Source organism: Helobdella robusta (genome assembly GCF_000326865.2).
Source record: "Helobdella robusta unplaced genomic scaffold HELROscaffold_45, whole genome shotgun sequence".
Classification (NCBI taxonomy): Eukaryota; Metazoa; Annelida; class Clitellata; order Rhynchobdellida; family Glossiphoniidae; genus Helobdella; species Helobdella robusta.
Window position 1 is genome coordinate 1,112,642 of NW_008705095.1, and position 17,965 is coordinate 1,130,606.

The 17,965-nt window shown below is 32.6% G+C and overlaps 2 protein-coding genes across 2 annotated transcripts; one reads left to right on the forward strand and one right to left on the reverse strand.

The window, feature by feature from the left end:
• The first annotated feature begins 7,050 nt into the window (after positions 1–7,050).
• HELRODRAFT_185908 (hypothetical protein) lies at positions 7,051–8,220 on the forward strand. The gene is made up of 4 exons (XM_009026156.1): positions 7,051–7,213; positions 7,584–7,817; positions 7,884–7,993; positions 8,055–8,220. The coding sequence occupies exons 1-4, from the start codon at positions 7,064–7,066 to the stop codon at positions 8,083–8,085; spliced, it is 525 nt and encodes a 174-aa protein (XP_009024404.1). The 5' UTR covers positions 7,051–7,063; the 3' UTR covers positions 8,086–8,220.
• A 1,434-nt stretch (positions 8,221–9,654) lies between these two features.
• On the reverse strand, positions 9,655–16,291 carry HELRODRAFT_193246 (hypothetical protein; the record flags this gene model as incomplete). Its single annotated transcript, XM_009026157.1, has 7 exons — positions 16,169–16,291; positions 12,033–12,285; positions 11,823–12,005; positions 11,382–11,411; positions 11,049–11,268; positions 10,247–10,330; positions 9,655–9,927 (listed from the first exon to the last, which is right to left on the reverse strand). Exons 1-7 carry the CDS (start codon positions 16,230–16,232, stop codon positions 9,655–9,657), a joined length of 1,107 nt encoding a protein of 368 aa, XP_009024405.1. The 5' UTR covers positions 16,233–16,291.
• Positions 16,292–17,965: the final 1,674 nt, after the last annotated feature.

The following is a 17,965-nucleotide window of genomic DNA, read 5'->3' on the forward strand; positions in this document are numbered from 1 at the left end:
CTACAGAATACACCACATTCGCACACACACATATACGCACACACACATACGCGCACACACACACGCATACATTGATACACACACATTAAAATGTATAATTAACCAAAGTTATTTATTCATTAGCGATTTTTTACTTGACAGTTCTCAATAATATCTTAGCATTTTTGTTAGTTTTTTTCATAATGAATTAATGAAATTTTGAACTTAATGGCAGGTGGCGCGGGTTGAAATTGATTGAATGCTCAAAATTTATTACTTACTACTAAGTAAAAATGAATTAAAAATTATGATGAAGAGTTAAATTTTAAGTTTATGTATTTTTTGAATTTATTGTGTAACACAAGTTTTTTTTTTAATTTTTTCAAAAATTATTTTCGCAATTTTCAAACAAAGAATGATGTTCAATGCTCCATAAATTTATTTTATTTCAAACTATTAATTTAATTATCATATCAAAAAAATACAATTTAGTTATTTTAATATATTTTAGACAAAGCTTTGTCTCATATTTCAATTTCATTCAATGAAAATCAGGTTCATTCTGAGATTCGTATTTTATGAAAACAGAGGAGTATTACTGCCTTAGAACGTGATCATTGAAGATCCAGAGTTATAATAATATTTTATCCCAGCTCTGTTTTAGTAGAAACAAACTTTAAGAGTATTAGGTTACTTTGCAATATTAAAATATATCCAAAATGAGAGCATAATCATTATTTTTATATTAATGAACAATGTTATTGAATAATAATTGATAGAAAAAAGATGATTTCTTTTCAGATTGTCTCAACTTATTTGGTAAGATGATTGCCATCACATTAATAAAACATTTTTTCAATACATTCAAAGATTGATTTGAATAAAGAACAACATTTCAAACAATAACTATAGTTTTTATTTGCATCAGCGTCTTTTTAAAACTAGCTAAAATTTAACTTTAATTCAAGTGTAACTTTATAGTAAAGAACGAACTTTAATTCGCGGGTTCATAAACTCCTAATTTATAAGATTAAAGATTTTTGCATTTTTAACGTAATATAATGTAAAACAACCAAGAAACAATGAAAGAAACATTTAAATGACTTGTCAAATGGAGATAAGGTGATAATTCCCCGAAATCTTTGTGACAACGTGTCTAATTGAAAGAGTTGGGCACACAATACCGGTTCTGGTGTACGGTAAAACAATGTATAACCTATCGTTCACTCCAAAAAATCCTCTCTAAAAATGATTTTTTAAAAATTTGATTACATTTTCATTAACAAAACACTAAATGTTAATATTATTTCTCATAAATATATTTAGTAGTTTGCTCCGGAGGAACTTGATTGTTATGATATCTTAGCATTTTTAGTTCACATAAAGATTTTCTTGCATCTGATTTCATAATAAATAGATTTTCATATTAGGAGAATTATATTTATACAAAAAATATACCCATAAATGTGAACTATTAGAATTGATCCTGTGTGTGGTCATCATATATCTGTTGACAGGGGCTCGAAGGATGTAAAGACACTGCAAAAAATAACATAAATTAACAAGATATTTTAATTAAGAGTGAAGATCCTATACCGCCAATACAAAGAAAAACAAAAACATAATAAAATGTTTTATTGTATATATTACAAAGTAAAATAATTTCAAAAAATGATAGAGGATTTTAAGGAATGAATGTACAAATAAATCTCTCACCCTGTTTTCAGTTCTTCTAGTTAGCGGAATGGTTACGTTCACTTTTTCGATAGACCTATCAACGTATATCATTTCTTTAAAAAGACTTGGACAACTTGATAAACCTTTGAAAAAATGTTGCAAATAGTTTTATAAAAAAAATTGTTCAAAATTGAGGATGTTAAAAACATTGTAATATTTAATATGACTTTATTTTTGTAATACACTTTTTATTTCATACTAATCCATGGTGTACTAAATAAAGAATTACTTCCAATGAATTATTTTAATTGGAGAATTTTGTTTAAACCTTTCACAAAGAAAATCTGAAAAAAAAATATTGAAAAGTAGGCTACTGGGCTGAGCGACCGAAGATTTCAAAATCTCCAAAACGCACAAAATGCTAATAAAACAAATAAAATTCATTTTCAATGTCAAACTTCTTCTATACATAAAAGAAGTAAATTGAAAAATGTGGAGTAGGCTTTTATATATTTTACAAACACTTAGCACTCCTAAACAAACACACACGCTCGTATATGAAAGTCCTAAAAAAGTGGGCATAATGGGTCAAAGGTGGATCTAGATAAAGTTGACAAGGAGGCAAAATATTTGACTTGAGGGAGCTAAAAACTGTAAATTTTTGTGACGAGGATTGAATTATTCGAAGAAAATTTTGTGACAATTTTTTTATTTGAAACGGTGTTTTTGTGCATAAAAACAGTGCTTTTTGTAAAAAAAAAAGGTTATTGGACAATACATATTAACTAAATTTTCAAAACTACTCAACTCCGATACTTATCATGGGCTTCTAAACGTTAAAGGTTTCTTAAAAATTGTTTGAAATAGCAACGGAAAATTATACTAAACAATTATACTAAAGTTTTTTCAAATGTTACTCATTCATTTATTACACATATAAAAGTTCATCTTAGTGAAGTAAATTATTTGAAAAGTAAGGATTGGGAACGTTTTTGTAACGCTCAATGACTAAATTTAGATTGGTTAATTTTTAAATATATGTATTAAAAAATGCATCAACCCATTTATCTCCTAAACTTAAGGGCCACATGTCAATTGACCCTTACCGGCAATATATTCATTCTTACAGCAGGTCCTGCACACAGGCGCGTTGCTGCTGTTTATATTTTAATCATCGATTAAATCAATTAATGAAATTATCAATAAAAACAATACATATTTCAGAATGCAAATTTCAAATAATTTAAAAAACACTATTATGTGATATAAAAATTTTGTGTACATACTAATAGTCATAAATGTTCAACATTATCAATTAAAATTAGGAAACCCCATCAACTTAAACATGCTTCATTTATTCAACAAACCAAGTTATACAATTTTCTGACAAATCACGGTAGAGCAAAATTGTTATGAAAAAAATGCGTTAAATGCTTTCAATGTGATAAAAAATAACATTCATAAAATACATGTCTAAAAAGTTAACCAAACTAGGGTGTGGTCTTTAAATGGCGACTCTGGCGCAGCAAGAAATTTGCTGTCAAGGTGTTCTTTTTTCACAGACTTCACTGTTAAAACCAATGTCACTATGCTAAATTTATCTTAATTCTATTGTCATTGGGTGGAGAGCTGAGATGGTTTAAACATTAGTTTGAAAAATTAAAGTCAGCCAACTATAAACAAATCTCAACAAACCGTAAAAGGTCTTTTTATGTTACGTTCACTTTGTAAGACAACCAGAAATATCGTTGAAAATTTTGACTCAGTCAACATTTTTTATTATAAAAAGCCAAAATTGAATTTTTGTTGCAGAAGGTTTTTTGTTGATATTAATGTCAATACTACCAACTGCTCACCTCATATTATCTTGTTTGTTTATCAAGTTTGTTCCTCTTTCAGGAGTTGTTTTATTAGAATCATCGTTATTTATTCGTGCATTTTTAAATTGAGAGGTGATGAATTGTTTAAAGAGTTATTTCTTTCGAGTAAATGCAATCTTTAATGAATTCCATGCTAGACCTGACAAATTCAATTAAAGCATTTTATGAGAAACTTATTAATATTAATCAGAAAAATCTCCAACCAGCAGATGAATTTTACTTTGGGGTCGACGATCATGGTAGCCCCATTCAGCTGACAGCAAAATCGAGCTGTGTGCATCGAATCAGATTGCAAACAATCTCACCCAAACACATTTTACTAGGCATTCTTAAATCCCAATTTTACCGCTATTTTAGGCTCTGAAGAACTTTCATATCTTTTCTCTATATTTTAAATTTATTAATAAGATGATTTATACCTATGGAATATAAATATAGAATCACGCATGAATCATGGATGAATTAATTTCTTTATTTTTCCTTCTTGTACTACATAATTAAATGATGATGAAGAATGTGGTTTCATTGTAGGGGGAGTTAATTTATCCAATGAAACTTTGTTATAATGAAATTGTGTATAGCATATCATATTCAAATAAGTGGTCTAATTTCAAACAAAACTTTAATAAATTTTTTGAATAACCAGCTAGAGTATAAGAATAAAACTATGAGTTTAGTTAGTAGAGGGGATAAAACATTAGGCAGATGAATTTATCATGTATTACCATCTTTTATATTTTTCATTGTTCTCAACGACCATAAATTAATTTAATATGTAATATTTTTCTATTTTACGTTATCGCTATACAATAAAATATTAATAAAATATAAATATAATATAATATATTTTCTTATAATGGACTCAAACTAAAGTCGATTTGACCAACCCATGCCTAAAAACATAAACCATTAACAGAATATACATAATCAAACAATGGTGCCCTGTCCATGTTATAATCAAAAACAAGCCATATATGAAAACAGTATATGAAAGTCGAAAAATAGTTTGTCCATATTATAATCAGAAATAAAGTCTTTATTAGACATATAATTTTCAAGTTTAATTTTAAATTCTCCAGGAGAGTATCAGATTCAAACATTTTTTTGGCAAATTGTTCCGTATTGAAAAGATCCTGTGGTAAAGAAGAATTTTCTGTTGTTGTTGTTGTTGTTTTAATTCTGCACATGTAACTTTTGAAAGGGTGTCCTCTGGTTCGTGATTCAACATTTAAATCAACTTCTGGAGAGGATCTTCTGTCTACACGATCGGTGGCGATGTTGTATAGCGTTATCAAATCTTCCCATGTTCTTCTATACCTCAAAGAAGGCAGTTCTAACAACTTCAAGCGATGGGTGTCGCAAAGTCCTTTGCATTCACGCACCATCCTATTAGCACGCTACAGTCACCAAACAGTGGCTGCATACTCGAGTTTTGACCTTATAGGAGGTTAGTAAATTATTAAAAATGAATTTTTATTTATACATTAGAAAGTCTTGTATTTTATACTTAAATAACAAAAACAATTATTAATTATATTGAGTATTTGGAAATGGTATTAGTACAAAATGTGTGAAAAAATGAATGATTATGGGGCTTCATTTCACAGTTTTTTAAGTTTTTCTAACCATACAGTATATGGTTAGGGTTCTTCACAACATTTTGAACTAATACCATTAATTTTATACACCCATCCATCATCTAAACCCATCTGACCATATCTCATTGCAACAAACATACATTCAAATTAATTTTCCAAATTAACTATAGCTCAATTGTCTAACGGCATAGTTCGTTGCACTTCTTCGTTGCTTGGTGTTTAACACTATCGTAATTTGCGTGTTTGTACTTTACCGACACCTTTAATTCTACTATTTGCTTTTAACCGCATGTTTCGTTGCAGTTTTTCGCAGCTTTATATTTAGCACCATCTTAATTTGCTTTGTTTATATTTTATCGATAATTTTAATATAACTAATTTAAATTCGCTAAGACAAATAAAGACGTTTCACTAATAAAAGTGAAATTTCACAAAAAATCAGTCAAAATAGACAAAAATGATCCTCAATTTACCAAAAGACTGAAAATCCTTTCAAATGCACCATATTAAATTATCAGGTTGCTCTTGGCCCAAGGTTTCTATAAAGAGCTATGATGCATCGGTTTATAATTAGCTGGAGATATGGATATAAAATTTTGGGATACATACCAAGATAATAGTTGTAATTCAAAAATATTTTTAAAATGAAAGAGCTGGACGTAACTGACGCTGACGTGGAACGGGTTGAATTACTACAAGCGAGCAGGTTTCAGCAGATCATGTTGTGCACAGATAAACTAAGAAAAATTCATCATTTGGAAACATTTTCCGAGGAAGAGATAAAAAAACTCGTCAGAATACTTAACGGCCAACAATAGTGGAGTGAGTGTGAGCGGTGGTTGGTTGACGAAATTTAGAGAATTAACGATTGACGAGCAGTATGACATCGTGAGAAAGACCCAGGACAAATTGATCTCCATTTTAAGGAAACCTTCCGTTCAATAGGAAACTATTGTTGAAAATGATGTTACTTACAAAATCATTCACGAGAACAGGTTTTTTGCAAAAGTCACTGAAATAGGCAGTACATTTTGCTTTTTAACAAAGAAAATTTTAAATCTGATATTTGCGCTATTTGTATGGAGCCTTTCATGGTAGGACCTTTTGTGTTGGAATTACACATGCTTTCCATTACTCCTAAATATTACCTTCTCTGAAATTTAATTTAGGTTGATGATTACATTGTATAATTCTGAGATGCAGTTGATGTAAAATACATTAATTGCACGAGTATGTGATAACTAATTTTTAATTTTTTCAAGAAATGGGCGTTGATTAGTTCTCATCTTAGGAAAGTTCATTCCTTTGGAATGTTTAATTATAGCCTTATTACAAATTCAAGTGAACGCTTAATCTGTAACTCTGTAATGATCACCGCGTGAGATAATGGAATCTTATGAATGAATTTGAAATTAATCTTAATTATTTCTTACCAATGTCACCTTAAAATTTATTCTAGCAAGGTTAACAGAGGTTAAAAAATAATACAATTCAATTTTATTTAAATAATTTCTACCGTAGAATGAAATTTGACAAACGAATAAGATAAGTAGATATGTTATTAGTTTACCTGGTATTAATTAATTAGTTAGAAATACAATACGTTAAATAAATTTTTAATTTTTTAAATTAAATTAAAAATGTCACGAATAAGTGTCGAGTAAAAGAGAAGCGAGCCTTGGCTATGAAATTCAATTATACCAGTAAGGTGTTACTCGGTAGGATTCTAGAATATTAATTTCAATAGACTGTGTTAAATGATTTTTTATGATACGAAGTTCATCCTAGTTTTGTTTCTATATTTTTATAATAAATAGATGTAAATCTATATGCCAATCGTATTATTTGGAAAAAAGTATAAAAAAGACGAAAAAGAAACAGGAAATATTAGATTTGCTTAGTGAAGGAAGGCTGAGAAAAACGCCAACGATGAACTTCTACTTACTCTCATGTCTGTTGTTGGTTGAAGCGTTTGTGGCCTGTCGTGCTGGAGTGCCATCTGCCGCTGAACTGCAGCAGATCGTCGACAAACACAACAAGTTGAGGAGTCAGGAGGGATCATCCAAAATGCAGCCCATGGTTAAATATTCACATCTCTGCTCCTTATTTATTTTATTCAGTCGCGAATCTTTTTTTGAAAATGAAATTTATATTTAAAAAATCTGCATAAACCAATTTAATAACGATTAAATTATTCTGCTTGATAAAAGTTTATGCATCATATATATGCTAGCAATTTTTAAACAAACAATTTAAAAAGAACACTTTTATTTTCTATGCACGTACCGTAAAATATGGAAATATAACAAATGGTTGAACGTTTGAAAGTATGAACAAAAAATAAAATTTACCGTTACTTTTACTTCACATAAAAGTTTGCTTTGGTTTAAAAATTTCACTCAAGTACAATTTTAAAATTTGACGAGCGAGAAAATTTTTTATATGACAGAAATGGAGTGACAAGTTGGCAGGCTACGCAGCAACCTGGGCTAAGGGGTGCCAGTTCAAACACGGTCAACCCCCAGAGGCTGGCTCTGGTCACATCGGACAAAATCTCTACGTGTCAACGGTCAAGTCACCAAATTACGACGGAGCCGTTCAGAATTGGTATAACGAGAAACCTGACTACAACTTGGCTGCGAATTCTTGCACTCATGGAAAAATGTGTGGACATTATACACAGGTAGGCAGGTAAACACTGAAAAACAATTAACGTTTTTGATGGAACACATTAACACGCACACAACAGATAGTCTGGGCGACCACCACTGAAGTAGGCTGTGCAGCTCAAGTTTGCGACAGCATTGGAGGCACTTCCTTCCGCGGTGGACACATCGTCGTCTGTAACTACTTGCCTCCGTAAGCCACACCTTTTACAAATGACTCTTTGTAACTTTTTATCTTTTTATTTATTTTACAGAGGCAATTGGGTTGGCCAGAAACCATACTAGTTGGAAAAATTATGGACAAGTAGCCGGATTTTCAAAAACGATGCGTTCACAGTTAAATGATAAACGTTATCAGAGTAATTTGCAAATGTTAAACAAAAATAACTTTGAAATTATGAATAAAGTTGTACAAATTGACTTCTTGATTCATTTAAAAATTTGGGCCATATTTTTTTATTCAATTTCAATTGATCGTTTTAAATAATTAAAATACAAACTCGTGAAAGATATCGATCCAGTTCTGTCATAAAATGATTTGACGATAGAAATAACGTTATGCAATCAGCATTGCCAGATTTCTTTCTCAAATCGCATAGAAAAAAAAACAACAAACTGAAACTGAAAACTAAACAGAAAAACACGATATTCAATAGTAATATAGAAACGCTAATAATACTAAATCACTTAATGTCTACAATGTTAAATACTCAACGTTCATTTTACAACTATAACGTTAATTAACCAAATTCAAAACGTTAATTTCACACAAAGCTAACGATATTGCAACGCAACGCTGATGACCGAAAAATCAAAGTAAAATAAATATTAATGAACCTTTGTTACGAGCCTTGTGTATGGGACGATAATTTCTTTCTCAAATCGCATATAAAAAGCAACAAAACTGGTTGATATTAAAGTTTCTCTTACCGTGGAAACTGAACAAAAAACACGATATGTACTTGTGGTGTGTGTGGGCTTTTCATACTATCTTAATTTGATGAAAAAAAAATACAGAGATGGTGACCTTAATTGGTGTTCGATTGCAATGTCAGAAACGGATGGGTGGGGACCAGTTGTAGATAATAATTATTGTTCACCGAAGAAAAAATATACTTTCTGAACACTAGTCTACCAAAATTATTCGTACAAGTCTGTGTGTACAAATTTTCGCGTTTTCAAGCAGATCTATCGTAAAATAGTGACAAAAATTGAAAGTTTAGTAATTTGTTAACACTTAAACTCCAATATCGTACATATACGTAGCATGCCTACCAATTTTTGAATTTTTTTGTTCCGGTTAGTAACAATGATCGAATGTTTAACTTTTCCAACCGTACATCTTATTATACCGAAGTCTCAACTTCCATTTTGTTTTTAAATAATAAAATTTGTGATAATCCTATCATGCATCGAAAAAGACTGGCGGATGCATTTCAAATATGAACATTATACCAACGATATTTTGAAATGTACCCACTACCGATATGCATATCCATCTCCATATTTTTAAAAATTTAACATCTGTTGCAAGCATGTGCGGAGTTACAAATGCGAACAATCAATTAATGGGTCAAATGTTTTATAAAACGCCCCTCAATGAAATTTTTAACAGATTAGTTTTGAGATCTGTGAAATTTAAAAACTTTTTGAATTTTCAATTTTTTTGGAAGTACTTTTTAAGATTTTTGAAAAAAAATTGAAAAATAATTGAAAAAATTTATTTATAGTAAATTAAATTTTTTCAATATAATTATACAAATTTAAAAAACAAACATTTATAACAATATAACAACAAAATATTCAACAACAAAAACAAATTCTTAAAAAAATTGCATTTCAAATTTAAATTAATCAAATCAACTTGCAACTTTCACTGACTACAAACGTTTCCACACTTCCATTTGTTGTTGAAAACTCATCAACAACATCTTCCGAGAGAAGGACTTCAACAAATAATATATCGAGATAAAAAGCGAAACGATACTGGCTGTTAGATATCGTAGAGTAATTTGAATAGATGTTGGATTGGAAACTTTCACGGCGCCAGCTGATTCGGACACTTTCATGTTTGAAGATCGAGCCACGAGCCACATCCACTGTCCTCGCTCTGACTGCTCGAGCCATCTGAAGTCACATCCACAAATTCTGTCGCAGTAATATTAATTAACTAATCAAAAAACTTAAATTCCAGTACAAAATTTTTTCAGAGGTCACTTTTTATAAGACGTACTTATTCCTACCCGCGAAGGTTTCATCCGGTAAAATAAAAATCATTGAAATAATTCCACACTCAAACGACTTGAACATTTCGATTGTCGACCAAGCATTGTATTCATTCCAACGCCAGGAGCGCTCAACATCAACAACGCATGTTTACGTTCAGTGACACTCAGGTCAAATAACAACCAGCATGACGACCATGCTCTCAAAAACATTAGCTCACCTGCAACGACATTTTGGCAGATTGCATTCCTAATGAACGCACGTGAATGCTTCTGCTGAAATACAAAAATGCGGGTTTGTGCTGCTAGGTGAGGTTACGTTTTAGTTTCATTCGTATTTTGGCTTCAAACGGTGAAAGGATTGTTATGGAATAAGGAGACTTTTTTGTCAACGAAACAAAGTTTAATAAGCTTCATGAACAATGAATTCATATAATAAATTATAGACCAATTCATTCATAAGCTCGTAAAATAAAAACCTGGGCTGGGATTGCAAGATGATAATAATGGATAAGAAGGTGACACGGATGATGATGACGACGATGACGATGTGGAGGTTGATCCGTCGTGCTGTCGAAGCGACATAAGGCGACTCATCAAACTGTGACGTTCGTTTCGTAACGATTCAATACTTTCAGTATGGGAGGCACTTGTTTGTTTTAAGCCCTGCGAGGCGACAATTATCTACACTTATACTATCCATTGTCAGAAATTGACGATTGTGACAGATGTTTAGAATGCGTGAGATTCTCAACTATAACGTGCAATTTGATGAAAAACTATTAGATCAGTGAAAAAAATTTACTGAAGATGTGAAATAATTTGGAAAATATTAGTTATTCACTATTCAGATCAAAAATGATCATGATCTCTTTAAAAAAAACTCTTACGGCAACACATATGATAGAGCAATGTAGTGCCAACTGACAGAGAATGGAGAAGCCATGAGCATAAAAACAATAATCATAAAGTTAAATAACAAAAAAAAGCAGTTTCAAATCAAAATTTCAAAAATTAACAAACCTTCATGACGATGATTGCTGTGTTCAAAATTTGTTGGAGAGATGCTTTTCTCGAGTTGTTGATGTTGTTGATGTTTCTGTTGTTGTTGCAGATGCCGGCAAATTTGTGATTGTTGCAAAGGTGTTTGTTGTTGATGTTGTTGATGTTGTTGAATGAGTTTTGTTGATTCTCATAAATGGCTTGCTTTAACTGGTTGAAACAACTTTTCAGAAAATCGCGTCTGTTGGTGTTCACAAAAGTATGCTATTAAAAATCAGTCATGCATATATTGAATAATAACTGAATAGAATTGATTAAAAATAATTATATTCCTTGAAGGTTTTAAAAACTGACCTGAGTTTTTCAGATTGGTTGTGGTTGAATCTGCAAAGTTAAACATTGTTAAGTATGTTGAATGAAAGGTTAAACATTGTTGAGTATGTTGAATAAAAGTTTAAAAGTTGTTGGGTATGTTGAATGAGCAACAGACACAGGCAATTACAATCCTTCATACATCACGAACTAATCTCCAAACTTATTTTAATACTGGTCAGGCCAAAATGGCCCAATTTATTTACAAGAACAATTTGTCGAAATAGTTAGTAGCACCATCTTTTGATTCAAACTTGAATGAATGTCATTTTCAAACCAACATTGTTAATATCATCATCATCATGTATGAACCTCAACAATTATATGCATATCATTATCATCATTGTCATCATCATCATCATCTTTTCCATCATCATTACTATCATCATCGCATAATTTTTCAAAATAATTTTAAAACATTACTTGGGGGAGGTAGTAGCAGAGTTGGTGTTTGGTGGTTTTTTGGGCTGATTTGTCTGTAGTAGTGGTGGTGGATGTTTTTTGATCTGCTTGCCGTGCTCGCTTTGGTGTCTGTGATGTTTGGAGGGTTGATGTTGTTGTTGGAAATAATGTTGTTGTTGTGGTGGTGGTGGTTTTTGTCGTTGTTGTTGGGAATGATGGTGTCGATGTAGTTGGAAGTTTCCAACTTGTTTTTGGTGTCGTTGTTGATCGCATTGAGAGAGTTGATGTTGTTTGTGATCTCTCAGTGGAATGTTACAAAGGTTGTTTGATGAAGGAAGGTATATGTTGTTGATATTGCTGTTGTTTTTGTTGCTTTTGTTTTTGTTGCTGTTGTTGTTGTAGTTGTCAACATCTGCGTCACTGTCGTCATCAACATCTTTGGTTGTGTTGTCAACAGATGGAGATGCATATCCGTGTTCGTATTCTGCGTTTGTGAATGTTTTCATGTGTAAGGTATGTGTAAGGTTTGTTTAGGTAGGTAGTTGTTTGTGCTTGTGTGTATGGTGTGTGTGTGTTTGTACGTGTGTGTGTGTGTGTTTGTACGTGTGTGTGTGTGTGTGTTTGTACGTGTGCTTGTGTTTGTGCAAGGAATTGTTTGGGTTGGTTCTAATTTAAACCATTTGTGATAAGCAATTCCCAGTTACAAATCCATAATCCCCATATCCCAATATATCTATACAAACTTAACCGTTATAATACATGCATCATTCCATTTACTTAATATTCTCACATAGACAGAGCCCTGAACTACACTAGAATTAATAGGTAAGGTAGATGAAAGAGTAGAGCTAAAAATAAGTAGAATAGAGCACCAGGTATGAAGCGGTCCATTGTAACCCTCACCCGCCGAGAAGTATAGGTGCACACTCTTCGCACTCTTCGATTTTTCATTTTGAAATTTAACCATGTCCTTGAATTATATTCAGTCATTGAAATTTTTGCAATTTTAAAGCTTCTTAGCATCCCTAACAAACTGAGGTACTACAAAAATTAAATCGTCCTAAACTTAGAAAAACCAAAAGCTGGATTGATTCTAGGCGGTGTTGGCCTCTGATAGACAGCACGATGTAAGTTTTCATTAATTAATTCAATATTGGCTATCAGAAACACCATCAACATTCATCAATAACCTCGCCAATGACTATCTTCATTAGAAGCTAATTGGCAATAAAATAAGACTATCGTCATCATTATCGCTGTGATCATCATTGTGCAATCATTATCATCCCCATCACCATCATCATCATCAACGTCATCATCATCATCATCATCATCATCATCATCATCATCATCATCATCATCAACGTCATTTCCCCCAACGTCATCATCATCGTCATCGTCGTCGTCGTCACGCAAATTGTACTCAGGTGACACATTATGAATGGGAAAAGGCAAAATATGAATGAAGACGCGGTCCACATGCCGTTGGGGGGAGGCCAGCAACACAACAACCTACCTACCGCTCTACTATATGTTTGCGTTTGCGTGTGTTTGAATGCTTGCATGTATGTATGCGTGCATGTATGTATGCGTGCATGTATGTATGTATGTATGTATTTATTGTATGTATGTATGTATGTATGTATGTATTTATTGTATGTATGCATGTATGTATGTATGTATGCATGTATGTATGTATGTATGTATGTATGTATGTATGTATGTATGTATGTATGTATGTATGTATGTATATATGTATGTATGTATGTATGTTTTGTTTGTTTGCATGTTGTTCGTTTGTTTGCGCGTTCTGTTTGTATGCACGTACGATTCAATTGTATGCATGTTGGAGGTTTGCACGCACGACTCTACGTTAGATTGTATGCATGTCTACGTGTGTGTGTTTTTTGTTCGCCTGTTCGTTTAGCAACTTCCGTGTTTGTAGCATGTACGAATGAGTGAATGATCGAATGAGTGAATTAGTAGATGTGTGAATGAGTGGATGTGTGAATGAGTGAATGATTGAACGAGTTAAGGAGTGAACGAGTGAATGATTGAACGAGTTAAGGAGTGAATGATTAAATGTTTGAATGATTGAATGATTGAATGATTGAATGAGTAACGATCACAATTTCAATAGATCACTTTCAACGTTTTAAAACATCGACGCCATTCATACAATCCACTGACACAAACAAATTGATCGCATGCTGTCCTGCTTGAACAATCCCCCCTTAAACGCTCCTCGGCACGATCGGACATGCAGACTGACAACGAGACAAACATCAATCAACAAAAAATGGATGAACAACAACAAAAAATGGATGAACAACAACAAAAAATGGATGAACAACAACAAAAAATGGATGAACAACAACAAAAAATGGATGAACAACAACAAAAAATGGATGAACAACGAACACAAACGACTAACAAACTACACAAATGAATGCGATGTGATGAACACCATGCATGTATGGCAAGCCATGTTCGCAGCACGTGCCTGTGCAGTGAAAGAAAAGTTGTGTGTGTGTGTGTGTGCGTCGTTGTTGCTGGCTCTGGTCGCCTGGCAACCGGCAACATCATTCATGTCTCATTGTTCCTGTTCTGTCACCCGAATCTTTTATCTCTCTCCTCTCTTTCTCTCTCTCCTTTCTCTCTTTTCTTTCTACAATGGTATTTGTTTGCATGTGCGTGTGTACGTGACTGTGTGCGTGTTTGTGAGTGTGTATGTAGAATATGGATAATGTAGTAAGCATACAAACAAACAAACATGAGTAGGAATGTGACGCATGGAGACAAACAAGGCGACAGACAACAAGTCAGTGGAGGCACACGCGGTCTTGTCGGGTGAACATCTATGAATAAACATGTTTGGATGAACATACATGAATGAACATAATTATAAAAAAAACATATATAAATCAACCTAATTAAAAGAACATATATTAATGAAGAGTTGAATGAACGTGAATAAATTATGTTAATTGAATAAACACACACGGATAAACTTTATCGAAAGAACATAATTAAATGAACACAAATGAACAAACATATATGAATGAACATCTGTGAATGAACATAAATGAATGAACGTATATGAATGAACATGCATGAATGAACACCAAGGAATGAACACAAACAAACACGAACGAACGAACAACACGGTCATCACACACAAAACACACATCAGCTAGTCATAAAAAATGTTAATTGCAATCATTATCGTCACCATCATCATCATCACCATCATCACAATAATTATCATCCTCATCGTTAAGAGCATCATCACCATCACCATCATCATCATCACCATCATCATCATCATCATCATCATTGCTACCTCTCGAATGTCTAAATTATTGTATTGGGTTACCATTTGAGACCTTGTTACCATCATCATCATCATCATCATTATCATCGTCATCATGTTCAGTAATCATCATCACCATCCACATCATCATCTGTCCTTATTGTGCTTACCTAAGATCATGTAATCTCCATCATCTTCATCATCATTATCACAATCATCAGTATCACAATCATCATCGCCATCATCATCATCATCATCATCATCACAATGATTATTGCCATCATTATCATTCCTTCCCAGCAGGTGGAAACCGTTCGTATGAGGTTCATTGAAATTTGCTTCTAGCCATTTTCGTTGTGATGGTGATGATGGTGACGATGATGATGATGGTGATGATGATGATGACGACGACGATGATGATGATGAATAAGAAGATAAAATTGAAAATTAGACATCATCCCAAAATGTTTCGTTGGGATTATAACACAATCGTCACAAGTCTGAAAATGATGACGACGATGATGAACGAAGAAATGATGATGATGATGATGAACGAAGAAATGATGATTTATTTATTTATTTAGTTATTTATTTATTTCTTCAAAGACACAAAAAGTAAACAGAAAGATACTTGTAATAGTGAAAGAAATGATGGTGATGATGATGATGGACGAAGAAATGGTGATGATGATGATAATGATGGTCGCGATTGCAATGATGAACTCAACCCGAATGACCAAAAGTATGATGTCAAATTTTGATTGCTGACGTGATTGTATTAATATTTAGGATGATGATGATGATGATGGTGGTGGTGATGATGATGATGATGGTGATGATGATGATGATGATGATGGTGAAAGTGATGATGCATCCCATAGTACAGCAGATGCAAACAATGATAATGATGATGTAGAAGATAGTAATGATAATGATCTAGGTAATGATCTTGGTAATGATCTTGGTAATGATCTTGGTAATGATCTAGGTAATGATCTTGGTAATGATCTTGGTAATGATAATGATTTTGGTAATGATAATGATCTCTACTCACCGATAGACAGATGGATTTTATCAAGATACTCTGCAGCCAATATCAACAACTTTATATTATCCATTGTCCGATGATGAGAGGAAGTTTAATGAGGGTGGTGATGATGACGATGCTGATGGTGATTGTTGTGGTTGATGATGATGATGTTGTGGTTGTTGATGATGATGTTGTTGTTGATGATGATTTTTGTGGTTGATGATGATGACGACGATGTTGTTGCTTTGTCGTTGATGATAATGTTGTTTAATAATTGGTTGTTGCCAGGTGTTTTGGCTAAATTGCTTTTTAGCAATAGATGTTATTTGTTAAACAGAGGATAGCCATTGTTGTCGTTGTTGTTGCGGCTGTTGTCGTCCTGGCTACTGTTGTTGTTGTGGCTACTACTGCTGCTGCTTTTGTAGTTGTTGGAGCTACTGTTGTTGTGTGGCTACTACTACTGCTGCTGTTGTTGCTGTAGTTGCTGTCGTGGCTACAAGAAATGTACGTTCTTTCTGAGCCTGCTTATGATTGTTTCAATGCAAAGTTTAAAACTCTCGTGACGTTTATAACTTGCACGCGCAGTTTATGTTAAGAATGTTTCAACGATGCCTTAAATGAAATAAATCCAGTTCCAAGAATAAAAAAACATCCTTTTGGGATGTTTTTATTCCCTGAAATTGGATAAAAAAATGTGTGGCTATGATTCAAAAACAAAGAAATACATTTGCCTTGCCCAGACAACTTTAATGTTCACGAATCTGATATTAATTTCACTTCAGCAGCTAACTTTCTTCAGTGACACACAAATTTTTAACAAAGTCAGACGGACGCGCCAAATTAAATTAAAAAAAAACTCATTTAAATTTATTTGATTGGTCAGGTAAGAACCAACTAAACAACAATGAACCAACCTGGAGGTATTAATAGCAACAACAACCTTGAAACTTCAACGTCACGACATTCCCATCATCGTCATCATCATCACCATCACCAACGAAATCTCAGTAGCATATCCATCATGGCAAGGACTGTTAAATTATCGAATCAATTAAAATCTCTTTCAAATGCAAATCGCAAAAGTCATCCGCTGTCTGGATGAATGCATTGGGAGAACGGTGCGAAACAAAACAAAAATGCGGTCTCAGAAGGCTGGCTTATATATGAATGATGAAATCGCGTCTGCCTGCGTTCGTGTGTGCGTGTGCGTGTGTGTGTATGTGTATCAATATATATGTGTGTGTGTTGTGTTGTTTTGTAGGATTTAGGTTGGTGTTTTTGTCGTTGCGTCATGCATTACATCACGCATCAAACACTCGTAATGTATAAAGTGTACATGTATATACAACGTATACACACACACGCACATACACACACACACACACACACATATATATATATATATATATATATATAACTATATATATTGTGTATATATATTATGTATTTATAATATTAAGTATTATGTATTTATAATATTAAGTTTATATTTAGAGTTTATACATATGACATGTATTTGGGTTGTGCATAAGATTTAAGATGAGAATTTCTGTTGTTTAACATGCGTTATATACAAAATATTATATATATATATATATATATATATATATATATATATATATATATATATATATATAGACTTGTGTATGTGTTGTGTGTGTGTGTGTTTGTGTGTGTTTGTGTGTGTGTGGAATGTGCAAGTGAAATATTTATGTTGCATTGGCAAGTAAGAAAGTTTAGAGGATGGATCGGAACCAATTACTGTCATGATTAAGCAATTATGTGAGGCAAGTGATGATGGATGGGTAGGATGAGAAGGAG